The sequence below is a fragment of the Paramisgurnus dabryanus genome, chromosome 13, assembly GCF_030506205.2.
Source record: "Paramisgurnus dabryanus chromosome 13, PD_genome_1.1, whole genome shotgun sequence".
Taxonomy (NCBI): Eukaryota; Metazoa; Chordata; class Actinopteri; order Cypriniformes; family Cobitidae; genus Paramisgurnus; species Paramisgurnus dabryanus.
The window spans coordinates 20,797,063-20,821,296 of record NC_133349.1 but is presented as its reverse complement, the minus strand read 5'-3'; the positions used below and the strand labels follow the sequence as shown (position 1 = coordinate 20,821,296).

Here is a 24,234-nt window from a genome sequence, read left to right as displayed (position 1 = left end):
CAAAAATAAAACAAAATGTATGCTTAAACCTGCTTTAAAGGGATACTTCACCCAGAAATGAAAATTACCCCACGATTTACTCGCCCTTATGCCGTCCTTGTGTATGATTATATTTTTCAAACGAGCACAATTGAAGTTATATTAGAAAATATCCTGGCTCTTTCAAGCTTATAATGGTAGTAAATAGTGGTTCTTATTTGAAGCCCAAAAGTCACAGAAGTAATCCATATGGCTCCAGAGGGTTAATAAAGGCCTCCTAAGGGGAATCGGAGCGATTTTGTATGAAAAATATCCATATTTGAAACTTTACGAACTAAAATGACAAGATGTAGTGCTGTTGTGACGAACGTGGAAGTGCAGAGAGCAAAACAAAATGCCAGCCAGGAAATAGAAATAGAAATCTAAAACAAGGATTTTTTTCGCGTTCATCACTAGCTGTTTTAGTTTGTTAAGTGCAGAAGTACCATTTACTACTATTATAAACCTTGGAACAGGCAGGACATTTTGTATACAGATGGTTTCATAGGAAGCACGTGCGCTGACGCGATACACGTCTGGATCCGAACTTTACTTCCGGTTTCGTTTTTTAATGGTCTGACTAGCTAAACTGATCTTTTGAACAAATACCTCTTCGTAAATAACAAATGTTTTGGTTTCCTAGGTATGTGTTGTTTTTTAGCTTGTTATATAAATAAACTAAGTTTAAAGAACTTTGTTGTTATTTATTCTTAGCGGAGTTTACCGGAAGTTACGTGGGGACCACGATAGCCACTTGTTTATGTTGTTACTGCTGAAACTGTCTATAGAATTGTGCTCTAATACTAGAATGCATTACCCCACGATTTACTTTGATAAGTATAATTTTATACATTGATGATGGCTTGAGGGTAAGTAAATCATGGAGTAATTTTTATTTTTGGGTGAACTATCCCTTTAAGGTTTCAGATGCAAGGTGAACTATCTGATTTTAATGCCTGAAGTTGTTTTAGGCCGTCATCAGGGGGACCCGGGTCAATTTAAGATTAGTAATGGCCCAGCATCAGGTCTGTCCTTTTAGGAGCCCCAGTGAATACACATGGTCTGCAAAAACACAGTTTACAATAAATGTAGTAATATAGAGGTAAAACCAGCAAGGGCCTTGAGTGACAGAAAGATGGAAAGAAAGAGAGAAAGCTAAAAACAATAGAGAGTGTATGAGTATGTATGGAGATCATTAGCAGTTTAAAATGAGGTGTATTAACACTCTTGAGTTAAATATCTTCCGATGCTACATGGAGAACTTGTTATTATTCTAGCCTGAGAAAGCCAACATAGTCTTGTTTGATTTAAACTTATTATTATCTTATTATGTTTACTTGAAAAAAGCAAACATACTTTTGTTTGATTTCAAATTACTATCAGTCTTATTATTATGTGGACTTAAGAAAGCAAACATGCTGTTGTTTGATCTAAACTTATTATTATTCCTATTTTGTTGGCTTGAGGAAGCCAACATGTTGTTTGATTTAAACTTTGTATTATATTGTCTTGACAAAGCTAACATACTGATCTACTATTTAAGCTTATTATTATGGAGTCTCTTTAATAATACATGTACAAAATACAATTCATAATGCACTGCACAATTCACATTTACAAAATCACATTCATTCATTCAAAATACAATTCATAAAAACAACTGTGAAATCACAAATAATTCTCCAAATGCTTACACAAATATATCTCACCAAAATAAATTCAAAATGTTTGAGTTCTTAACTTTCCATAAGCATTTGTTGTTATATATATTTGTGGACTAGTGAATCTGCATTTACAAATAATCTTAAGTATGTTGATTGTTGAATTTGTGTATGGCATTTTTGAGGCTCTTCATGCTAAGTTGTCTAAATGTAAATATGCTATCAGTACCATGTAATTATTATAATATAAGCAAAAGAAACTTATATTAATGCCTTAATACTGAAAGTCTGGGAACCATGGGCACACGGCCAAAGACCGCCCAAGAGGCAAAATGACTCCCACGTAAAGCAACCAGTCACGTTTCGATTTGCGCCATGCCATGTTTAGGGGTGAGACCCCATCAATCATAATCATTCATTCATTCATTCTCGCACATCTCTGAAGTTCATGACAACAATGGGAAACATGTTAAAATATCTCTTTTAGATTGCATCAAGCAAAACTCTTGGTCTTTTAAACCATGCATAATTTTCAGCTTTGTGTTGTTTCCAGGTGGCCCTTAAGAATGCGACACATGTCTATCGGATATTCTGTATAATTTAATCAATCAGAGGACGACTTTCGAAGCTAATGAAATGTTTCCAGAAAAGTGTGTTGTATGCATCAGATGTCTTTGTGGCGTCCAGTGCCTCCTCGGAAAAGCAAAATATGTATCTGCGGTGTCGTGTGTGGCTCGTCATGTAAAGATATGTGTTTGGTGCGTCATGGGAACCTATGTGCATCACGCATCATGTTAAAATACGTACCTCCTGCATACACATCAAAAGGGATAATGATAATAGAGACGCTCATGTCTCGCAACACCAACTTTAAAATATTCTCTTAAAAAGCATAATAAAATAACTTGAACAAAAAATTTTTTTGAAGTGGGTCAATTTATTATTATGTGTTTAAAAATAGTATTTAACTGGACTTATAGCTGGAGATATAGGTTTAATAGTATACTGTATATTAAATTGCCTTCCACCCAACTTGTGTGTGGATTAACTTTATGGATAGAGTTAGTGACTTAAGGCACTAGTTGAGTAAACTCACAAATTTGCTTATTACCTAATCAGCTATTGGTTCAACTTGTTGGTTTGTTGAGAGGCATGTGACATTACTCAGTAAGTTAAGTTAAATGAACTACATCACCCAAAAGCTGAGTAAAAACCTGTGCAGCAAGATGCCTTAAAAATAAGTATATTTTAAAGCATTTAATATTCACGTCGCATTGGAAGAAAAGCTTTCTTGTAAACATATTTAAATTTAAAATTAAATATATTTAATATATGAAGGTTAAAACTAAATATATTTTCAAATTCCAAAATATATTTACTTTCTACATAATGTATTTGGCATATATTTAAAACATATTTTTGGCCAAAGAAATTTATTTTTTTGCCACAAGGGTGTATAAAGCATATCACTGTATACTGAAAAAATGCAAGGATTTGACAAAACAGTAATTTCCAAAAATAAAATGATGTTTTCAGTACAATAAACATTGCACTTGATTGTGAGTTATTGTAGTTCATTATCATCAACACAGAAGTTTCTCCACAATAGTGTTGGGAAACCCAAATGGTTAAAATGTTTCATGCAAACTGTCATATCTTACAATCTACATTACATTACAATATAGAACAGATCAAAACTAATCCTTTGTAATCAGCATAGCACATAATATTAAAACTGATCTGTAAATATATGAGATTATTATGCAGACACAGATACCATAGCTCATCAGATTTATATCCATGTTTTGTTACTACTATAAAAACTATTGTAAAACTATAGCAACAAATAGCTGGAAATATACAGTAAATTTACACAAACATTTTTGAAAATGTTAGAAAAACAAGGTGAGCAAAGATCATAACAGAATTTCGTACAGTTAAAGAGCTTAAAACCCTGTCAACATTTAAGGATTTGCTTAAATGAGTTTGATGTCCTGATTTAGATATGACAAGCTATCATTATTATAAATAGAACTCATTTTTTTCTATATTTCTCTGAACCAGACAAAACATCACAGCATGGTGGATAACATTATCACCCGATTTAGAAGGGGTGGATTATATTCTATTAGGACAAAGAGGAGGGGGGTACTTTTGCATGGATGAACACTGAGATAAAGTTACATGCTGTGCTGCATTAGGTTCAATGTCACTTTTATTGACATATACAGTACATACAATAAAGTCTTTTATTGTAATATACAGTACAATTAAGATGTATGTCCTGTACAGGACAGCGCAACATTGAACATTTAAACAAGTTTATGTGAGGGTTAGGTTGTATGGTTATCATTCAGTTTATTTAAAAAAAAAGTAAATTTCATAAGCATCATCGCACTGAATAAGAGAATACAGAATGGTAAAAACAAGAAACCAGTTACATTGGATCTAATCCCTATAGTTAAAAATGAAAAAAATAAATGTATTTGTTGTGTATTTCCATGAGATTATTTCAAAACATATCTGCATGTGACATTCAGACATCATTGAAAACAGGTCAGTAGGCTCTCAAGTCATTTACTTAAGAGGTACGATCAAGTTTTCTCTTAACTGTTCATCAGGCCTTCTGAGTGTCAGATGAAGATTAACCCCTCATTAATCACCAGCTATTTTATCCACGTTTTTAATATTATTGCAGATTAACACACGAGTCCAGAGAGGGTCAATGGCCAGCATCATAAGACATGGATCTGATTCTCTGTGCATTAGGGGAAGATCAGTGGGTTTGGGTTTAATGAAAGGGGCATCGTGTTTAAATGGGGAGCAGGGTATGAATGATTATATTATTCCATACTCTAAATGGGAGATTTGTAAGCTTCATAAACAAATGCACTCATTTTTGAGGGATTATCTGTAATCTCGCTCTCCATCTTTTCCCCCTTTCTCTCTCTCTCTCCCCCTCCCTCTGTCGTTTACTGTCTCTCGCTCGTTCCATCAGTACAAATGTGCAGTCTTTCCACATCCCTCACAATTTTTTTTAAAGGCTATGAACATAAAGTATGTAATGTAAATGTATGATTCCAAAAAAAGTATCGGTGAAAACAGACAGTCAGTTTGCTTTTTCTTGTATACATCAGATAGGTAAATAACAATAAAATTAAATAATAAATGACTTGCACTATTATTCCATTTATTGTTTCTTTATTCTTTCAATAAAAAGAAAATGTTTTTAACACAACCATAAAAACAAACATCATACTGCATACAGTCATACTGAAACATAGGCAAAAACACACATACGCACTTAATTCACACTTACACAGACATCCAGTCTGAAATCCAAATAAACTCGTGTTTGTGAAAAAATAACAGCGTGCAAAGGCAGCATATTAATCAAGGGAAATGAGCGCAGATGCACAGTCTCTCATTTGATTGGCTCATTCACCTGTCACTCTTACAGTTCATCCCGCCTCCCTGTCACTCCCTGTCTTTCTTTGCTCCTCTCTCTGACCTGGCTTCTCCCACTGCGGGCAGTTTTTGAAGTGCTTTCTTCATCAACCTTCTCCTCCTTAACTACGCTGTGTCCATCTGCTGCCCATAAGCTCTCAGCCTCCTCACGCTCCTGGGACAAAGTAAACATACAAAGGAATGACATCATATCTGTGCAGAAACTTTTAAGATGAACACACAACCATCCACTTAATAATAAAAAAAGTAAACACACAGACACTATCATTCAAGTCTCCTTGGATAGATGTCTACCAAGTAGGGATATGTACATTTATACTCATAACTAATACTTTTAGAGGAACTCGACCCATAATGGTTTCTCACCATATCTCTGTGGTGCTTTTCAGTGGTGAACCAGAGCGCCAATGCACATCGTCGACCCGCGGTTACTGCTGTAACACCGTGAGGATTGACAGGTCCTGATGTGTATCCTACAAGTCGCCCACAGCTTGGCTTAACACTTGCCTGGAAGAGACATATCTGTTAGTGTTTTATAAGCTTTCATACAAAGCAAAGTAAAGACAGTTAGGTTATATCATAATGAATATTGAAAACTGCATCTTACGGTGACTGTTTTGGCATCTCGATCAGTGAAGAAGAATTCACCGCCTTCAAAATCATCATTCAGGTAAAGAACTGCACTGCAAAGGCACCGGGGCATCCACATATTATTATGTGTGTGCATGAAACATAAACCACTCACCTAAGACAGACTGCTCCTGATATGAATATACTTTTTAATGCATTTTAAACAGATTGAGGAGAACTGCTTGTGCGTTCAACATAAATCAGGTAAACACACCTGAGGTCTCGATGAGTAAAGGCAGGAGGTTCTTTCCAACACTGTCTGGTCTCCGGCTCCAGGATGCAGTTATCCACATGAACTGGATGAGAAAGATCTGACCGTCCCTCCTGGTGCCCTTCACATACACAGTTACATAGCATCAAGGTACCATCATTATACTGTGTGTGATAGTTTCGGTCCTAGTACATATTTATATACCTGAGATGGCGGAGCGACACACCAAGTGGGTGTAGGAAAAATAAAGATCAGAGTGACTTCTGAAGTACGAGTGCATCAGAACTCTCACGGTTTCTCCAATCTGATGTAGCAGTCTGGCATCTGATTGGTTAACGAGCCCATCCTGAGCCAACTGCAAAACAAATGTATTTGAATTTGTATAAAATCAATCTAGTATGTTTTAAAGATGAGTAATGTTATACCTTAAGTGCCCTGAGAACAGTCAAACCCTCAAACTTCTCATGTGGTGTGTGAGGAGAGCGTCGCCCCCGGTAACCATCACCCATCGATGCAGCAACCTGAATCAGCAATGCATGATGAGAGGTGAGATATCTTCAGCACAGCTGTTGGTAGCATTTCAATTCGAAGGGCAGATTTTAGGATGATTATTAAAAAGCTCACGCTAGCCAGCTGCATCACGCGATCACATTCAGACTGAGATAAAACTCCATCCAGCACCACACGGTTGGTCCCGTTCAGCACCTGATCATCCATAGTGATCGTTACACCAACTACAGGTACAGGACCACCTGTGACACAGTAAGTGAGAAATATAAAGAGAATATGAAGCTGTATTGCAGAATGTTTGACAGACTGGGACACTAACACTGGGAGATTTAACATATCATGCTTCATTTGATGTTCAACAGAAATGTGCAAATGCTGCGGTTTATTTATTTGAAGCAACCTTACGTTATAAATAAGAATGAAACAATTTAAAGGGGACATTTCACAAGACTTTACATATGTGAAGTTCTAGTTCAAAATATCATAAAGATAATTTATTATAGCATGTTAAAATTGCCACTTTGTAGGTGTGAGCAACAATGTGCCATTTTTAGGTGTGTCCTTTTAAATGCAAATGAGTTGATCTCTGCACTAAATAGCAGTGCTGTGGTTGGATAGGGGTATTATCCCCTTCTGACATCACAAGGGGAGCCAAATTTCAATTACTTATTTTTCAGATGCTTGCAGATGATGGTTTACCAAAACTAAGTTACTGGGTTGATTTTTTTCTCACATTTTCTAGTTTGATAAAAGCACTGGGCACCCAATTATAGCACTTAAACGTGGAAAAAGACAGATTTTCATGATATGTCCCCTTTAACACCGACTTATTTTATAAATAGTACCTGCATAAAATCCACTGTCATCCAGCTCTTCTGTTTTCTCTCCCTGCTTTAGTTTTTCATGAAGTAACTTTTTCTCTGCTCTGAAAAGAAAAACGGTTTAAAGCTACCAATACATTTATCATATCAATCCCTATGCCAACATTCTTCTCTGTCCCTGACTCACCTCCAACTTTCTCTCAATGATTCGGGCACTAGGTCCTCGGGTGTCCAGAGATCCTGCCAGAAACACACAGTGAGTCTAAAGTTTTTTAAGAATAGAAAACAAACAGCAGATAAATACATAAAAACCCAAAATACCGGATCACTGAATTTGAAGTCCAAGTTTGCCACCCCAAAATACAGCAGTTTCTTTTCCTCCAGTGATCTGCTGATATACACAGCAATTTCCTTGGAGAAAACAGATAAGTGGTTTAAAGTCTGTATTGATCTGTGCCGTTGACTCGTCCATCAATCAAACAGACAGACTTAAATATAAATGCAAAATAGTATCCATCTCACAGGTTTTATATTTACTCCAATGGCCATTTATCATGTCTATAACTTACCTGTATGGGTCCTGTTTCCAGAGCCCCAGTATCACCCTCCAGATTTTGGGAGTACAGCTGCAGGTTACTGAGGGAGTCTGAATCTGTGGGGTAAAAAAGCAACAAGGACCGCAGGGTCTCCACCGCCCCCTTCAGGTCACCAGCTGTCGTACACAGAGAAAAATAATAACATAACCAAAAATGAACATTTTGTCAATACGTGACCCTGTTTGTAAAATCCATGCATTATGATATAAGGTGCATTAATGTTGGATTTCAATTTTTTATGTCTATCTTTGACATGCCCTTATTCAGTTAATATAAAGATTTATATATATTTTTTAAATCATGTAGGATGAATTTATGTAGACAAAAATGACTGAAACTGTGTTTTCACATAAAAGGACATGTTTCCTAAAAATGTTTGATAACCCAACTAACTAAAACACAAGCCCCTACATCACTGCTTTTGTCTTGACAACATCTGACCTTTGTACTGTGCAATGTGAAGATGTTCCAGCTGCATTGGCAGAAAGTCCTCAACAGCAGAAACCCGTCCGGGTCGGGTTGACACCAGGGACACACACGTCTGTTTGCATGACAGCAGAGAGAGAGAAAGTGCTGAAGAGACAGAGAAAGACAAAAAGTTCACACTTTTCAGTGAGGTCAGCATTTAAATGTCCTGTAGTCGCCTCTCCATATGAAGTTGGGATGGCAATGATGCTTTGGTTTTTTTCTCACCTGCAGCTCTCTCGTAAACCCCCTGCACACTGTCTGGTTCTTCTGGGATTAACTGTGATGCTGTCACACATTGAGCCCTACAATCCTCTGTCTGCTTTAATGTCTCATTCACACACTCCTTCCACTTCATTACAGCCTTCAACCAATCAGACAAGCCCTCAGCCTGGATGGCTGAATCATACATCTCCTGAAAGTTAGGAGGAAGTTAGAAAGCATTACAAAATAAGAGAAACAGTATTTAGGACAGATATTGAGGTAAAAATAAATAAAGGAATTTTCATAACAGAGTTTGGGATAAAATAATAAAGGAGTGCAGACATTACATTTGTATGCCAAATGCATGCATTTTCAATGAATAGATCTACTCTTATTTCTTCTTTACTTCTCACCCAGTGTTTCTCATGCTCCCTTTCTCTGTCCAGAAAGTCTTCGTCTTTCACTCCCATCATCCTCCTGTACTTCTCAATGTTGTTCCTCATCTCCAGGTGACTGGGATTGGCCATAAAGAACGTGTGAGCAGCTGATGCCGCTTTCTGCACTTTATCCAGCTTTGTGAGAGAAAAGAGAAGACAAAGTCAGTGTAGACAAAAATCTGACACATAGCTGCATGGTTTGCTTATATCATCATCTCAAAGACAGTCTTGTAGGTAAATGGTCATTCATGGACATGTTGGGATGCACTTTTTTATATTTGCCAAATGATTAAACCTCAATTCCACATATTCAATATATTTAACACATAATCATCAGTTGTGGTACCTTGTAGTAGGTGACTTGCAGGAAGTTGTAAGGGTTGCGAGTTCCAAATTCATAATCAATGTCCGAAGATACTGGCAGCAGACCAGCAGGAGAGACACTTCGACCCATACAAAACTTCACACACTCTGCCCGGAGCTGAACCCAGTCCAGTATCCACAGATCCCTGAGATTTTTATCCATTGTGTCTACACACACACACACACAAAATTCAATTTATGTTTATTAATTATACTTTTCACAACACTTTAAATTTCAAAGCAGGTTTACAGAAATGCATGTTTCTGCAGTACAGGTAATGTATCTGTTAAAGTAAATGTCTAGTTCAAAACAATACATGAATACATGATGACACAAACTGTAAAAAAACAACAAAAACAAACAGTAACATGCACATAAGTTATAAAAAACCTTCAATTTTTTTTTGAAAGCATGCTTGTATTTTAGCTTAACCTAGTTTCAAGCACTATTTTGGGGTGGAAACACAAACAAACACACTGATGCATAAACAATGTGTATCTGTACAAAAAGATAATAACCCAGTTTGGAGAGCCTGTCATCTCCTGCTGTCAAACACTCATCGTGACAGTTGCGTCTAGTTTTAAGGAGCATTTCTCGAGTAGTTATGGATTTCTCTATGAACTCCGCTGCTCGCTCCCATTCTTCATTAAAATAAGCACGAACCCCGCGGTAATAGAGCTCATCGTATGGCGTTAAAAGTCCGGATAAACTCTCTGAAGACAGTCCACTGCTTGCACTTATAGATGCATTGTTCAGAAAGAATAAAAGCGTTATTTGCAGCGCCACGTATACAGTAAATGTGTTTGAGCGAAGCGCCATGGTGCAGCAGAGACTGCAGTTTGGATGAGAGGGGTGGAGTGGAGATCTGACTGGGAAATACGTGTTGAGGGAATGAGGAATGAGGGAAATGCACACAGGGCAGCAAGAAATGAAAAAAAAAAAAAAATAGTGCGTTTGTGGGTACTGGGTACATCTTCAAAAGTAGAACTAGCAAACATGTTGAAAATGCATAAAGTAAAGTTTTTTTGAGAATTTATTTTAGAGGTTAACGGATTAAAAATAGAGTGAATTAAGAATGGGACACTTCCTGACATTCATTTTACAATCCTAGACAACTTTTCTGAAATGTCCAAGTAGCAGTACCATACCTGTTTAAACATGACCGGAATTTTTTTGTTTAAACTTTGTGGCTGGCATGGCAAACTAAACTGTATAATTTAGAAACAACAGAATACAGGGAAGTTAAAGGATGAAAGGGTGTGGGTGGTAAGAGTTAAACATATGTACATAAACATATCTGTCTACTGAGCCCAAACAAACATCTTGAATTTATTTTATCAGGATCATACTGTAGATTCCGCATCCTTTTTAATCACACTTGCACTCCCAGCCGCATGAGGTCAGCATTATTATTATTACGAGGTCAAAATTTCCGCCTTCTCATTTTGACAACTGTCATGGCGTCCATTTTGCTACCGTAATATATCCACCATATAATGCATATATGATGTTACTTCCAAACGGCAATAAAATACTAAAGAAAAATATCGTTTATCCGTGAGTTATATAGAACAATGTAGAGCATCAAAACAATGACTAAAGACTGGTTGGACATACTTTAGAAAGACGAGCAACTTTGTATTTTGTACGTCAAACGTTGTATTGAATCGGGCAAATAAATAGTTTTGCGTGAGTTCTACGTGCATTACGATGGAGGCGTGTTTGAATTCATGTGGCGCTGCGCAGACTGGAACGCATATGCCATCAAAATACCGCGAGAACGATTAGTAAGCACAGCTCTCGCGTTACTTTGATGTCATATGCCGATCAGTCTGCGCAACGCCGCATGAAGTCGAGCACGCCTAGTGTGTTGCAGCTCCCCTGGCCTGAATGAAACACACTGGATCATCAGCAGCTTTTCATTGAGGGGAAACAGGGAGAAAGCAGGGGGGCTGTCAGAGACTTTAAGCGAACTGTATTTCAGGAGCGGGTGATTGCAGACTGGGCCAGACGGGCAAGCGTGTGCAGGCAAATAGTGTTTAACCAAAATGACGGAGGTTAGCGAGATATTAATGTCGGTTCTGTCTACGATTCGGGTACCGAGGCCCGGAGATCGTGTTCACAAAGACGAGTGCGCCTTGTCGTTCGCCAGCCCGGTAAGTACAGTCTGCACAGTCATCGTGCACTTTCAGCTTTGGTGATTTCAGATTTTGTGCTTGTTTGCTTAAGGTTGTTGTTTTGCTTTCGTCTTCTTGTGAGATGTGGCATGAGGGCTAACGTTAAATAGCGCTCATTCAGTGCTCAAGTTTACACGATTTCCCGTATTACGTAAATCATTATAAATTATTTTGGCTTTACACATCTTTAATTACCGTCTCGACTAAACACGTTTTCTGTGTGTAATTTAAACAATCTACTTAAATGTACCAGTTAGCTAGCCTTAAGCTAATAAAGTTTATGTTTGAGTTGTTTTATGTTGTTTGCAGGTGATGTGTTTCGCGCGTGTGAATGTTGTTTGCTGTGTGCGCGTGAGAGAGGCACGCTCACCGAGCGCGTGGCGCTGACAAACAGTGTTTTGTTAAAGTAATTATGTCTGCTTGTTTCAGGAAAGTGAGGGAGGTTTGTATGTCTGCATGAACAGCTTTCTGGGCTTTGGAAGCAAGTATGTGGACCGACATCACGCCAAAACCGGTCAGAGGGCTTTTTTGCACATCACCCGGACTCGCAAGAGACAGGTACACAAACACGTGACACATGATGCTGTACGTCTAACATTAGTGTTGTTGTCAAAACCACCTAAACCGAAAATAAATCAAGACAAAAACATTTTGACATTTTTGATACTTAGTAATTTCTCGCTCAATACAACAATAGCGAATAAATCAAATATTGAATTAGAAACAAGTTATTGATTTCATCTGAAGCAGGAAGTTCACATCAAATCACATGATTTTATCAGATAAGTAAGACAGTACACTGGCCATCTGTGATGTCCCTGCACGTCTGGTCTGGACTGGTCTCGAAATAAAACCAAAAGTACTCTTTAGTCTGGGACCAAGATAAGACCAAGTACTGAAGACCGGGCTTCATTATTTATTGAAGTTTATGACTGGAAAAGTACATGTTATTTTTAGGTACAGTCTAGACATTTACAATGAGTTAGTAATTGCTTGTTAATTTGGCAAGTTAAAGTTTGGAAGTTGTAATGTTTTTAACACTATATCAAACTAACCTTGTCTGTCTGTCTGTCAGGAGGATGATGGTAATTCTGGATCAGGTGATCCTCCAAAAAAGAAGCCCACAAGACTAGCTATAGGTAAGTCTCTGTTTTCCTTTAGCCTTAAATAATCTTATGTTTGGGCACTGATCATTACTGTGTTAAGATGTGTACAGTTATTACTGAAAGGACAAAAAATCTAATATTGTTTATGATAATGTTCTGTTGTCCACATCTGATTCAAAAGTCATTTTATGTAAGCTGTTAAGCTCCGCGTATGTTCTTATAAATTTCGCCTGAAGTCAGACTTTTTATATCTTTTAGGGATTGAAGGAGGGTTTGATGTTGAGCAGGAGCAGTATGAGGAGGAAGTCAAGGTTGTTATCTTCCCAGATCGACAGGATGTGACATTGGAAGATCTTGCTTCCATGCCAGAGGTCGTTCGAGAACGGGTGAGTTTAGCTTTAATCGGGAATATGAATCATAATGTAGTGTAGAAATGTAGGTAAGAGATGTTAACTGTGTGTTGTTGGTGCTGTTTGCATGCACAGGTGTCTCTGTCAATAAGAGGGCTGCAGGCAGCAGATTCTGTGTCACACGCTCTGCAGGTGCAGCAGTGGGACGGAGAGGTACGTCAGGAGTCAAAACACGCAGCTGAACTCAAACAACTCGACAACGGAATCAAAATTCCTCCCAGGTAAACAATGGGAGGTGGAAACACATTTGCCTTTATCAATGCATTATTAAAAATTACCTTTTGCATTTGAACGTTCTCTGTCTTTATTTCAGCGGATGGAGATGTGAGGTCTGTGACCTACAGGAGAACCTGTGGATGAATCTGACCGATGGAAAGGTTCTGTGCGGGAGGAGATATTTTGATGGCACAGGGGGGAATAACCACGCCCTCCAGCATTACCAGCAGAGTGGATATCCACTGGCTGTCAAACTTGGCACAATAACACCTGATGGAGCAGGTAAGTTTTTACAGAACTCACTGGAATGTGAAGTCAATAGAGTTGTTTATGAAGAGCTCAAATGCAAAACCCCTTGTTTTGTTTTCTTGTAATATAGCATTTTGATCAGACTGTTAATGGATTCTGCCAACAAACCGGTATTTCTGAATTGCCCGAGGCCGGGTGTAAGCGGATTTGAAGCGTTATTTGACGAACGTCTTATATGTGCCGAGAGCATTCGGTCAATATATCAATATCATAGTAACACTGTATTATGTGTATGTCTTTCTAGATGTCTATTCATATGACGAAGATGATATGGTGTTAGATTCTAAGCTTCCAGAACACCTTTCCCACTTCGGCATCAATATGATGACCATGGAAAAGGTAAAATATCTGCTTGATGATATGCTATAAATAAATGTGTGAATAAGGTCATCTGTAAAAAAAAAAATGCAGGTATAGTGGTTTGGGTTTATCATTGTTCTATTTGTATTATGCTTCTGTGGTCGCAGTTTCATGTCAGTTATGTAACTTGGTATTTCTCAATTAGAAGATTGGAGACTGATACTACTAGTATTTAAACACTGTGATCAGTCAATACCAACTTTTAATTTTCAACAAGCAATTTTTAACACACTTTTACAAGCAATAAGCTATATTCTTTTGCGTTGTTACATCATTTACAGTCTAATTCACAAAAGATATAACATTGTGTTATTTGCTCTCAAATATAGACAATTAAAGGCAGGGTCCATGATTTCTGAAACCCAATGTTGACATTTGAAATCACCTAAACAAACACCAATAGAATCTGGACTTACTTTTGATGTATGTTGTAGTTTAGTAGACACGCACCTTACTGCTGATTGGCTACAAGTGTGTTTTGGTAGGCAGCCCGACTCTCTTTTCCAAAGCGTTTTTAAGAAATCATGCCCTCCGCTTTTAAGATTTAAGTTTTAATGCTTTTGCAAAGACCTTTTCACCCTAGAAAGCAGCCGTTTCTTAAAATGTGTCTCTGTGTTACCAGACGGAGCGAACCATGACTGAGCTGGAGATTGCAGTGAATCAGCGTGTGGGCGAGTGGGAGGTGATTCAGGAGTCAGGCACAACTCTGAAGCCCCTGTGGGGACCGGGGCTCACCGGTATGAAGAACCTGGGAAACAGCTGCTACCTCAATTCTGTCATGCAAGTGCTCTTCACCGTCCCAGACTTCCAGACCAAGTCAGTTCCTCTCACCTGATTGACTGTGTGTGTTTGTGTGTGTATGTGTTTGCTTTTAGTAGTTTTGTTATTTCCGTGTGATACCGCAATTCGTTTACTTAGGATGACATCTACCAATACTTATGCTTTTTATTCCTTGTTTCAGATTATTATGTTCTGAAATCATTTTATTCTAGAGCATACAAACTGCAGCTCTGTTATTATTGTCACCCAATTCAAAATAATCACACAGTATGATTTGAGATTTCTACAATTTTGCCGGTATGATAACCTTAAGCAAAAATACCACGGTTTCAAAGTATTGCGGTTTTGCCATTGCAACACTAAAATGTGTTATTTTCAGACGTAGGCTATACAAACAACACATTTTTAACTGGACACAATCATTTTTATTTTTGAGCAACGTACAACATGTATGCTGGGTGAAAATAAAGCCTTTAAATTATATTTTTCTTTCAAAAAATATTTTTGTAATATATATTAAATGTAAATTGCATGACTTAATGATTTAATTCATTTTGTGTCAATCCAGCTCATACCTTGGAAACCGTATTACAGAAAATGTTAGTGGTTTTGAAACCTTGACTCTTTAAAACCTCGGTATACCTTGAAACCTGTAACCGGCCCATGCCTAATACTGGGAAAATGTTATTTTATCTGCCGATGCTGATTACAGGCCAATATATAAGTGCATCTCTAAAAAAACCTGCACAACTCAGAATACATTTAGCAGACGTTTTTATCCAAAGCAACATACAAATAAGAAAGCATTTATAATTTAGTCAATGAATAGTAGGGTTACAACAATGCAGTTATTATTATTTTTTTGATAATTTTTTGATTATTATTAGTGTTAATATTTCAGCAAAAATTAGTAGCATGTTTGCACATTAGTATATGTTTTTATTAGCCATGGATAAAGTATTGCTAATGTTTCTAAATGCACTGTGCTCTTTTTACTCTGCACAGATACGTTTCTAAGATTGACAAGATCTTTGATGAGGCGCCCAGTGACCCTACTCAAGACTTTAAGACCCAAGTGTGAGTACCTGTCCTACAAAAATCCATTCAGATGTACATTTAGTTGTGTGTTTGTCCTAATAGGGACAGTTATCATTAAACTAGACATACAAGTTTTCTTCTTTTTCTATCTATTTTTAAAACTAATCTGTTTACTTTGACAATTATATTAAAGGAGCTTCAGTAATATCATACTTGCCAGCAGATGGCACTAAACATCAGAGTCACAAGAGCTGAGTCGGTTTTCTGTGTCATGTGAAAGAACATGAAATTCAGCTTTAATTTATATTTAAGAGCGTAAAACTGTTGCAGTAATACTACTTAAGCATTTTTAAAAAGTAACCAAAATCCTTTAAATTTTTCCTTTTAAATATCAGAGCAAAGCTGGGCTATGGTCTTCTGTCAGGAGAGTACTCTAAGCCTGCCCCTGATCCTGGAGATGACCCCAGTGCCTCCAATGAATCCAAGGTACGCTTGTACTTTATTCCAAGGGATTATTCTGAAGCCATTATTAAGAATGTGTTGTTAACAAATGTATTTACAAGCTATAATATTAATATGTTTGTGCAGGGTGACCAGGTTGGCATAGCACCTCGTATGTTCAAAGCTCTTGTTGGGCGAGGCCATCCTGAATTTTCCACCAATCGGCAACAGGATGCACAGGAGTTTCTTCTCCACTTCATTAATATGGTAGAGGTAATGATGATGACTTTCTCTTGCCGTCTTTGTTTTTCTCCGTTTTCTTCTAAGCATTCACTCATGTCAGCGTTTCTTTTTGTTGTCAAGAGGAACTGTCGGTCTGGCATGAATCCCTCAGAAGCTTTCCGCTTTCTAGTGGAAGAAAAGATTGTCTGCCAGCAGTCCCAAAAGGCCAAGTATACCCAACGAGTGGACTACATTGTCCAGCTGCCCGTTCCTATGGACCAGGCAACAAATATGGGTTAGACACTCACTGGAATGTAGTTTACATTAAAAACTTAAAAATGACGACTCAAGGATGTTCCTACAAAATGTGTCTTCTCTCCACATTTTTTCCATTCCACTTGATTTTTCCTCTCATTTATCATTTGTCTTCCTGTTTATCAGAGGAGTTACAAGAAGCAGAGCGCCGTCGTGAGGAGGCGGAGTCGTCCGGAGCCCCGCCCTCTGCAGCAGTACGTGCTCAGATCCCATTTGCTGCCTGTATGGCTGCTCTTAGCGAACCAGAAACACTCACAGATTTCTGGAGCTCTGCAGTGCAGTCTAAAACCACTGCCACAAAGTAAGCATATAATACACTTTTAGTTTTCAATCCTTAAATGTTATTAGGTTTCTTTGTGTTGTTTTATAATGATGTAAACTTTGGTCAAGTGTTGCACCTGTTTTATATCAGTATTACTGGGGTACTGTTTCTCATCACTAATATCACTCATCACTGTCTCTTTTTTTTCAGGACCACTCGCTTTGCTTCATTTCCTGACCATCTTGTCATTCAAATTAAGAAATTCACATTTGGCATGGACTGGGTTCCTAAAAAACTGGGTACAGTAAAATGTTTTCTATTTTATCTTTCTTTAATTCTAATGCAAATGTTATTTGATATTTATCGTCACACTTCCTTAATCATTTATCAGATGTTAGCATCGATGTTCCCGACACTTTGGATCTGAGCGGACTCCGTGCCATGGGACAGCAGCCAGGGGAGGAGCTTCTGCCGGAAGTAGCCCCGCCGCCTCTCATGACCCCCGATGTGGAGGTTAAAGGTATCCTGGGTTCCCACGGCAACGAGGAGGACGACTCTCTCTACTCCCCACTGCTGTGTCAGTCTGTCTTTCCTCCTTTTTCCTGTGTCGTCATTTCTTGACATCCGTCAGTCACTCAAGCTTCTTTCAACCTTTCTTTTTCCTTTGCTTTCTTTCTGTTTTTTGTGAACTAGCTTCATATTAAAAAGTTCATAGTAGAGGTATGCTAAGTAAGCACGCTTTTGACATTTTACATGGCGTAATAAATTTTTTTTTTTTTGATGGGCACCGCCATGTTAAAATCACACAGTAGATAACTTCCTAAGAAAATTAGAAAAAAATATGTGTTTGGTGTGTGCATGTCCATAAATGTTTTGTCATGTAGTACTGTTAGACATCATACAACATCAAGGCATGCATAGACCCATCTGTTTCTCTCTTTCTGTGTGTCTCTTAGCTCCAGTGTTAGATGACTCCACAGTGTCTCAGCTGTGTGAGATGGGTTTTCCTTTGGAAGCTTGCCGGAAGGCTGTGTACTACACGGGCAACACAGGCATTGATGCCGCGATGAATTGGGTTATGGGACACATGGACGATCCTGGTAAATACATCATAGATTGTTGTGAAATGTTAATTCTCCAATGCATATCTTCAATAACCTCTTTTGGTTTGTGATTCGCTACAGATTTCTCTGCACCTTTAGTGTTGCCTGGCTCTAGTTCTGCTCCCGGCACAACACCTACAGAGAGTATACCTGAGGAACACCTAGCAACTATTGTGTCCATGGGATTCAGTCGAGACCAGGCGACCCGTGCTCTTAGAGCTACGGTAAGAGATGGATCTGTTAAGCAATGCTAAACTTAATTTATGTATAAAGGAGAAATGGTCTAATAGCATTAATGTGTCTTTGTAGAATAATATATTAGAGCGTGCTGTGGACTGGATCTTCTCTCACCTGGACGATTTGGAGTCCATGGACGTGTCTGAAGGTGGACGTTCAGAGGCAGGAAGTGAAGCCAGTCGGGAGCCGCCTCCAGGACCACGTGTTCGTGACGGACCAGGAAGTAAGACTATTTGTGTGGCTTTATGAAAAGCACAATACAACTTTACATTTCTGTTCTAATTTTACGATTTTGATCGTATTTGTTTATTTTTTCTGAAGAGTATGAGCTCTTTGCCTTCATCAGTCACATGGGGACGAGCACGATGTGTGGTCATTACGTCTGTCATATCAAAAAGGACCAACAGTGAGTGCAGTTTATTCTCCAACAGCTTCTCTTTCTTTTTGAGTCTTCAAATACACATCTTTTGCAGCTCTATCATTGTTATTTATATATTTAACATCTTACTTCGTTTCCAACAGGTGGGTGATCTTCAATGATCAGAAAGTTTGTGCCTCTGAGAAACCACCTAAGGACCTGGGCTACCTGTACTTTTACAGGAGAGTGGTGGAATAAAGCAAACTTATACAGCATTTCTTTCTCTCTCTCTATCGGTTTCACACACATATACACACACACACACACCTGTATCTGAGCTACTGGAACTGTAGGCCCAGACTCCTGCTTCTGATGACCCTTTTTAATTAAATGTCAAAGCACTTCTCCATCACATATACTCACTAATGAAAAGCGGATGTCGGCTGTAATTATAATAAAATGGAAAAAATGTAGGGTGTGCGGATTAGAGTGTACTTACTCGAAACGCTACTGTTGGTGACACCTTACCACACACAGGCATACACACAATAGTCTCATTCGTGCCTCCCTTTGATTGGATAGTTGCTATTGTGACATGGCTTTTAGAGCTAAGCTCCGCCTTCCCTCCCTTTATGTGTTTCAGAATGTTTCTGCACATGTTTAAAAGGACAAATGAATATTACTAAATCACAACAACAGTTCAATATTATGTGCTGGAGTTTTAAATTTAACACATGAATGCAAGACTTATTGTGTTGTTTATTTTTCACACTCATATTTTGTTTTTTGGGTGAGGAAAGAACTTCCTTTTGTTCTTTATTTGCTTTAAAATAATAAAATGTCTGCTTGTTCTGACTGTTTGTCTTGTGATTGGGAGTATGGTAAAGATTTTTTGTAAAATGCAATTTCAGCAGTATTAAACCATTTACAGGAAATAAATCTTAGTTCGTGGTTACTGGGGATAAAAGAGGAAATAGTTTTTTGAAATTCTGTTGATACAAATTGCATGTAGTGATTATTTCTGTTTATTTATTAAGTTAATGTGTAAGCTTGGATTGTAAGTAAATTGCAGTTTAGCAGCAGGACTAATAAACCTTAGGAAACTTAAATTTCGTTTAAAGCATGTTTTAATAAGCAGTATTTATATTGAAACTGTGTCAGTGATCCTTTGGCTCGTTGGTTTACATATAAAGATGAATGTTGTAATAAATAGATATATCATATATTTTAATTATAGGCATTTCCTATTGTTGAGCTAAAATTTCGAATGTAATGTCTCATTTCAAGGAACATCTATTGAAAATTTGAGAAACGGAGGCGTTTTTTTCTGCTGTGCATTGGCTTCTGCTCTCCAAACAGCATTTTTTCTTTCTTCCGCTCTCTTCTGGTGCGGTTTCAGGTTTTGCCAGCTTTCTCACAGCGTTTGTAAAGTTTGCTTGTTGGACTAAAGGTGCAGAACTTCTCTAAACTATTATCAACAAAACATTTTCTCTGACGCATCTCAACGTGAGTATCGTCATGTATTAGTTTACTGTATTGTAGCACTTTAAACTATGAAATGTAACAGATTTCAGTAACAGTTTCTTTAAAAACATTAACAAGAAAGATAGAACCTTAAATAATATTAGAAGTAAGTGTAAAACTGTAAATGCAGGTTGTTACAAAATGTTAAGTAAATGTTCAAGAAGTTTTTTTTTTAATTTGTATTAAAAAGTGTGTTTTAAAAATCCACGACACGCGTTTTACACTTGATTAACTTATTAACACTCTATTGGCAACATTTAATTATTTCGATAAATGATTGTTTTTTTTTATCAATGCCATATAACATCAACTTTGTGCACAGATAATTGTAATATTTTATATAAAAAAATAATAAAGAGCTATGAACATCATTTATGAAATCAATAAAACATAACCAAATCATGCTGGATGTATTCGAATTCGATGACTTCCAAACGATAAATCAGGATAAATATAATTATGTAGATTTCAGACAAACACCCAAAGTTGGGACTTTAGAAACACTGTTCATTGAATAATAAAATAAGCTTGTTACATCAACGGGTATAAAATATTTTGTTAACAATTGCAGTGTCTTGTTTATTTTTTATTTCTTTCAAATGATTTACATTTTTAATAAAAATCTACTGAATTTTGATGTTTAATAAAAATAAGAGAAAACGAAACAAAACTAAAGGAAGCTGTTTTGTGGACCACAGCCCACTGAGCTAGATCAGGCACAGACACATGGATTTTTATTCTTTGAAACTAACCAAACCTTTTATTTTTTTAAAGACTGTTAAAACTAAATTGTGCTGTCTATTGCTTTAAAAAAATAACTTCTAATAAATATTTTTACTTTCCCCTTAAACATTCATATTTTTGAAATAGGAACAGAATGCCAAAATTGAAGGACATCTTTGTGATCCTACTTGGTGAGCATAAAAAGTTTATGAAGTTAATAATAAAATAATAAAATATTATATAAAATATTTTTATTCAGGCTGTCAGTTGGTTTCGTACTTATTTTGTAAAATGTACAAATGATTACATTTGTTTATTAACGATCTCTCTCTCTCTCTCTCTCTCTCTCTCTCTCTCTCTCTCTCTCTCTCTCTCTCTCTCTCTCTCTCTCTCTCTCTCTCTCTCTCTCAGTGTTTTACATATATCCAGGGAAATGTAATGTGTTTTATCAGGAAGCTGGGCAGGATTTGTCCTTAAAATGTGAGGTACCTGACAGAACAGATATGGTATGGAAACTGAACAATAATCTCATCATTGCCATTGACGGGAAAAAAGGAACTTCACGAAAGGGTATCCATTTTTTCTGTTTGAGCAATTTGTTTTTCAATTTGAGGAAAAAACATCTGGTTCTTTGTTTACAAACTGTTTATTGCCTCATTTGACTATGAAGTGATGTGAGTTCTAACACTTTAAATGTTTTTATTTTGTATAGGTTCTTCATTTAGGCAAAATAAACATTACATAAGTGGAGACACTTTGAAGATAACCAAGCTGGAAAAAGGTGACTCTGGATATTACTCCTGTGCAGAGAAGGGATTTCGTGTGCATGTTGTGTCAGGTGGGACAGGCAATCCTTTATATACATTGATTTACAACAATCAAAATATTTGTACATTGTATAAGTTACTTTTCTTTTCCCTTTTCAGTCTTTGCTGACCCAGGAACGGTGCTTCTCCAGTCTAGTGAAGTCAAATTGCGCTGTGATGGAGCAGACACCAATCATGTACAGTGGCTGAGACCCCCTAACGGTGACCGATATCATGAAAACAAGCCAGAAATTATCCTGAAATCCGTGACCTCAAAAGATGAAGGCCAGTGGACATGTATGGTCCAGGGCTTGAAGATAAATATAACATTGACTGTTGTTGGTTGGTATTCCTCATAACTTTGTAATTGAAATGTTATATTATAAAAGTGATACTGAGCAGTAGTAGATATTGTGTGTTTTGTTGACAATTGTTTTTTTGTCATTCTCATTTCCTGCTGCACACGACACGTGGTTCTTCAGGTCTCCAATCCCAAGAACATATTGAGGTGCCTGCAGGGGGCGATGTAGTTCTGCCCTGTTCTCTACCAAAGATCACATCTCGCCATGTAGTAGGTGGAAAATGGACGGCGAAGCACCTTCAAGACCTAGATGTCTCATTTGGAACCACAGATGACAAACATAACTTACGCTGGAAAGGCCAGAATACATCAAAAGCTGTATTTACAAGTGGACAGCTCAGCATCAACTATGATATCAAGCTGATAAAAGTGAATATCTTTAATCTTTAATAAAACTGCAGGAATAATACACAAATGTATATATTTTTGAAAAAAAAACAAACATTTATTTTCTGTCAATCTCAGGTACAGTCTACGGATGCTGGCGAGTTTGTGTGCACAGTGAATTTTGATGGTGGAACGGAGCTCACTGCCAGTACGATGTTAAAAGTTTTGCCTGGCACTTCAGGTATACACAACTTTTCTCGTTCAACTATTAATCCCATTCCAAATGCAAATTGTGACCTCTCAAATCAACAAATCTGTCCGTTTTGTAATGATTTTTAAGTATCAGGTGGAAAGGTCGTCAACAATGTCAAAGGGAAAACACCAAGTGAAGGACCATGGACCAAAGATGTTTATGGTGTACAGTTGTGGGTCTGGATTGCTGTTGGAGCAAGTTCTGTGGTTTTGATTGGACTTATTATCTCGACTGTTCTTGTCCAACAAAGGAACAAACGAATGAAGGTAAGAAATAAATAAAGAAAAAATGAAGAAAAAAGAAAAAAAGGTTAATTTAACGTTTTCTTCTGTAGAAGCGAGTGAGAAAACTGAGATCTATGCGACAACCTCTTACAGCCAAAGACTACTGCCAGTGCAACAGGTTCTTGCTCCATTATTATTATTTTTTGTTTATATTTTTCTCATCATGTATTTTTCTTCACTAAGTTGAAAATGCAATAGACTCATTTTACTCATTTACAACATTTCTTTCTTTCAAGATCTCATGGAGAGGTGGAATTAGCAAAGCAGGTGAGGCCAGTTCCCATCACCAGACAACAGCGTAATGCACACAACAAACCAAATTCTTATAACTGAGAGGAGCGTGTTTACTGGAGTATGCAGTATGGTGGGCCAGTGCTTTTAAACGTGCTTATACTGACAAATGATGCCAACATGAGCTTTTGAGATTTATTGCAGAACGAATGTTGTTAGACATTTGATTGTTACGTTAGATAAAAGGTTCGATTAATGGTTTTTGTACAATTTTGCTGAATATATAATGTAAATGTTTTGTATGTTGAATGTTGAATGTTTGATTTTTTGTTTTAAGAATAAAAGTTTAATACTCTCTGCAGATGTGTTTGTGTTTATGCACATGGGCGTGTCTGTATTTCTTCACATTTTTGCACTGTAGCTTTATTGAGCAATTGTGCCGTTTAAACTGGTGCAGCAGCTGGAATTGTTTTAGATCACAGGTGTCCACACACTTGTACATATACATCTGCTTACAGGAGTCAAAACCAACAGTCTGCAATAAATGACATAAATCAGTCTGTGTGAGGGTTTGACATACAAGCTTATATGAACTCTTAAAAATGTTGGGTTATTTTCAAAGGGTTGTAATTCAAAGGGATAATTCACAAATGATGAACACGAAGGAAGATATTTTAAGGAATGTTTGTAACCAAACCGATCATGAGCCCCATTCACTTCCATAGTAAGAAAAAGAATACTATCAAAGTGAATGGGGTTCATGCACGGTTTGGTTACAAACATTTATATCTTCCTTCGTTTTTATTAGAATAAAGAAATTTATACAGGTTTGTAACAACATACGGGTGAGTAAATGATGACAGAATTTTCATTTTTGGGTGAACTATCCCTTTAACCTATGCTGGGTTAATTTAACCTATTGTTGGGTCAAATATAAATTTTTTTTGGGTTATTTAACCCAACGTATGTGTTTGTCCATTTCTGACCCAATGCTTGAGTTGAAAAT

The 24,234-nt window shown here is 37.2% G+C and overlaps 3 protein-coding genes across 4 annotated transcripts; 2 read left to right on the top strand and 1 right to left on the bottom strand.

Moving 5' to 3' along the window:
- Positions 1–4,863: 4,863 nt before the first annotated feature.
- On the bottom strand, positions 4,864–10,252 carry p3h3 (prolyl 3-hydroxylase 3). Its single transcript, XM_065261161.2, has 16 exons — positions 9,904–10,252; positions 9,368–9,552; positions 8,998–9,156; positions 8,609–8,795; positions 8,357–8,488; positions 7,889–8,031; positions 7,641–7,730; positions 7,507–7,559; positions 7,344–7,423; positions 6,613–6,740; positions 6,414–6,509; positions 6,193–6,343; positions 5,992–6,109; positions 5,755–5,830; positions 5,514–5,654; positions 4,864–5,301 (listed from the first exon to the last, which is right to left on the bottom strand). Exons 1-16 carry the CDS (start codon positions 10,202–10,204, stop codon positions 5,134–5,136), a joined length of 2,208 nt encoding a protein of 735 aa, XP_065117233.1. The 5' UTR covers positions 10,205–10,252; the 3' UTR covers positions 4,864–5,133.
- Positions 10,253–11,260: 1,008 nt separating this feature from the next.
- Positions 11,261–19,574, top strand: usp5 (ubiquitin specific peptidase 5 (isopeptidase T)). 2 transcript variants are annotated; one of them, XM_065261160.2, is made up of 20 exons: positions 11,261–11,541; positions 11,992–12,120; positions 12,638–12,701; positions 12,927–13,054; positions 13,154–13,299; positions 13,392–13,576; positions 13,848–13,942; positions 14,586–14,779; positions 15,749–15,820; positions 16,177–16,267; positions 16,370–16,495; positions 16,586–16,739; positions 16,886–17,060; positions 17,232–17,320; positions 17,413–17,541; positions 17,978–18,121; positions 18,206–18,348; positions 18,434–18,584; positions 18,683–18,767; positions 18,884–19,574. In XM_065261160.2, the coding sequence occupies exons 1-20, from the start codon at positions 11,434–11,436 to the stop codon at positions 18,975–18,977; spliced, it is 2,502 nt and encodes an 833-aa protein (XP_065117232.1). In that variant the 5' UTR covers positions 11,261–11,433; the 3' UTR covers positions 18,978–19,574. The 2 variants fall into 2 exon arrangements, with proteins under 2 accessions (XP_065117232.1, XP_065117231.1); XM_065261159.2 differs by having other exon boundaries at positions 17,413–17,598.
- Positions 19,575–19,988: 414 nt separating this feature from the next.
- LOC135727824 (fibroblast growth factor receptor 1-A-like) lies at positions 19,989–23,575 on the top strand. The gene is made up of 10 exons (XM_065245868.2): positions 19,989–20,225; positions 21,114–21,157; positions 21,378–21,536; positions 21,679–21,804; positions 21,893–22,114; positions 22,255–22,502; positions 22,599–22,701; positions 22,801–22,979; positions 23,048–23,115; positions 23,234–23,575. Exons 2-10 carry the CDS (start codon positions 21,121–21,123, stop codon positions 23,328–23,330), a joined length of 1,239 nt encoding a protein of 412 aa, XP_065101940.2. The 5' UTR covers positions 19,989–20,225; positions 21,114–21,120; the 3' UTR covers positions 23,331–23,575.
- Positions 23,576–24,234: the final 659 nt, after the last annotated feature.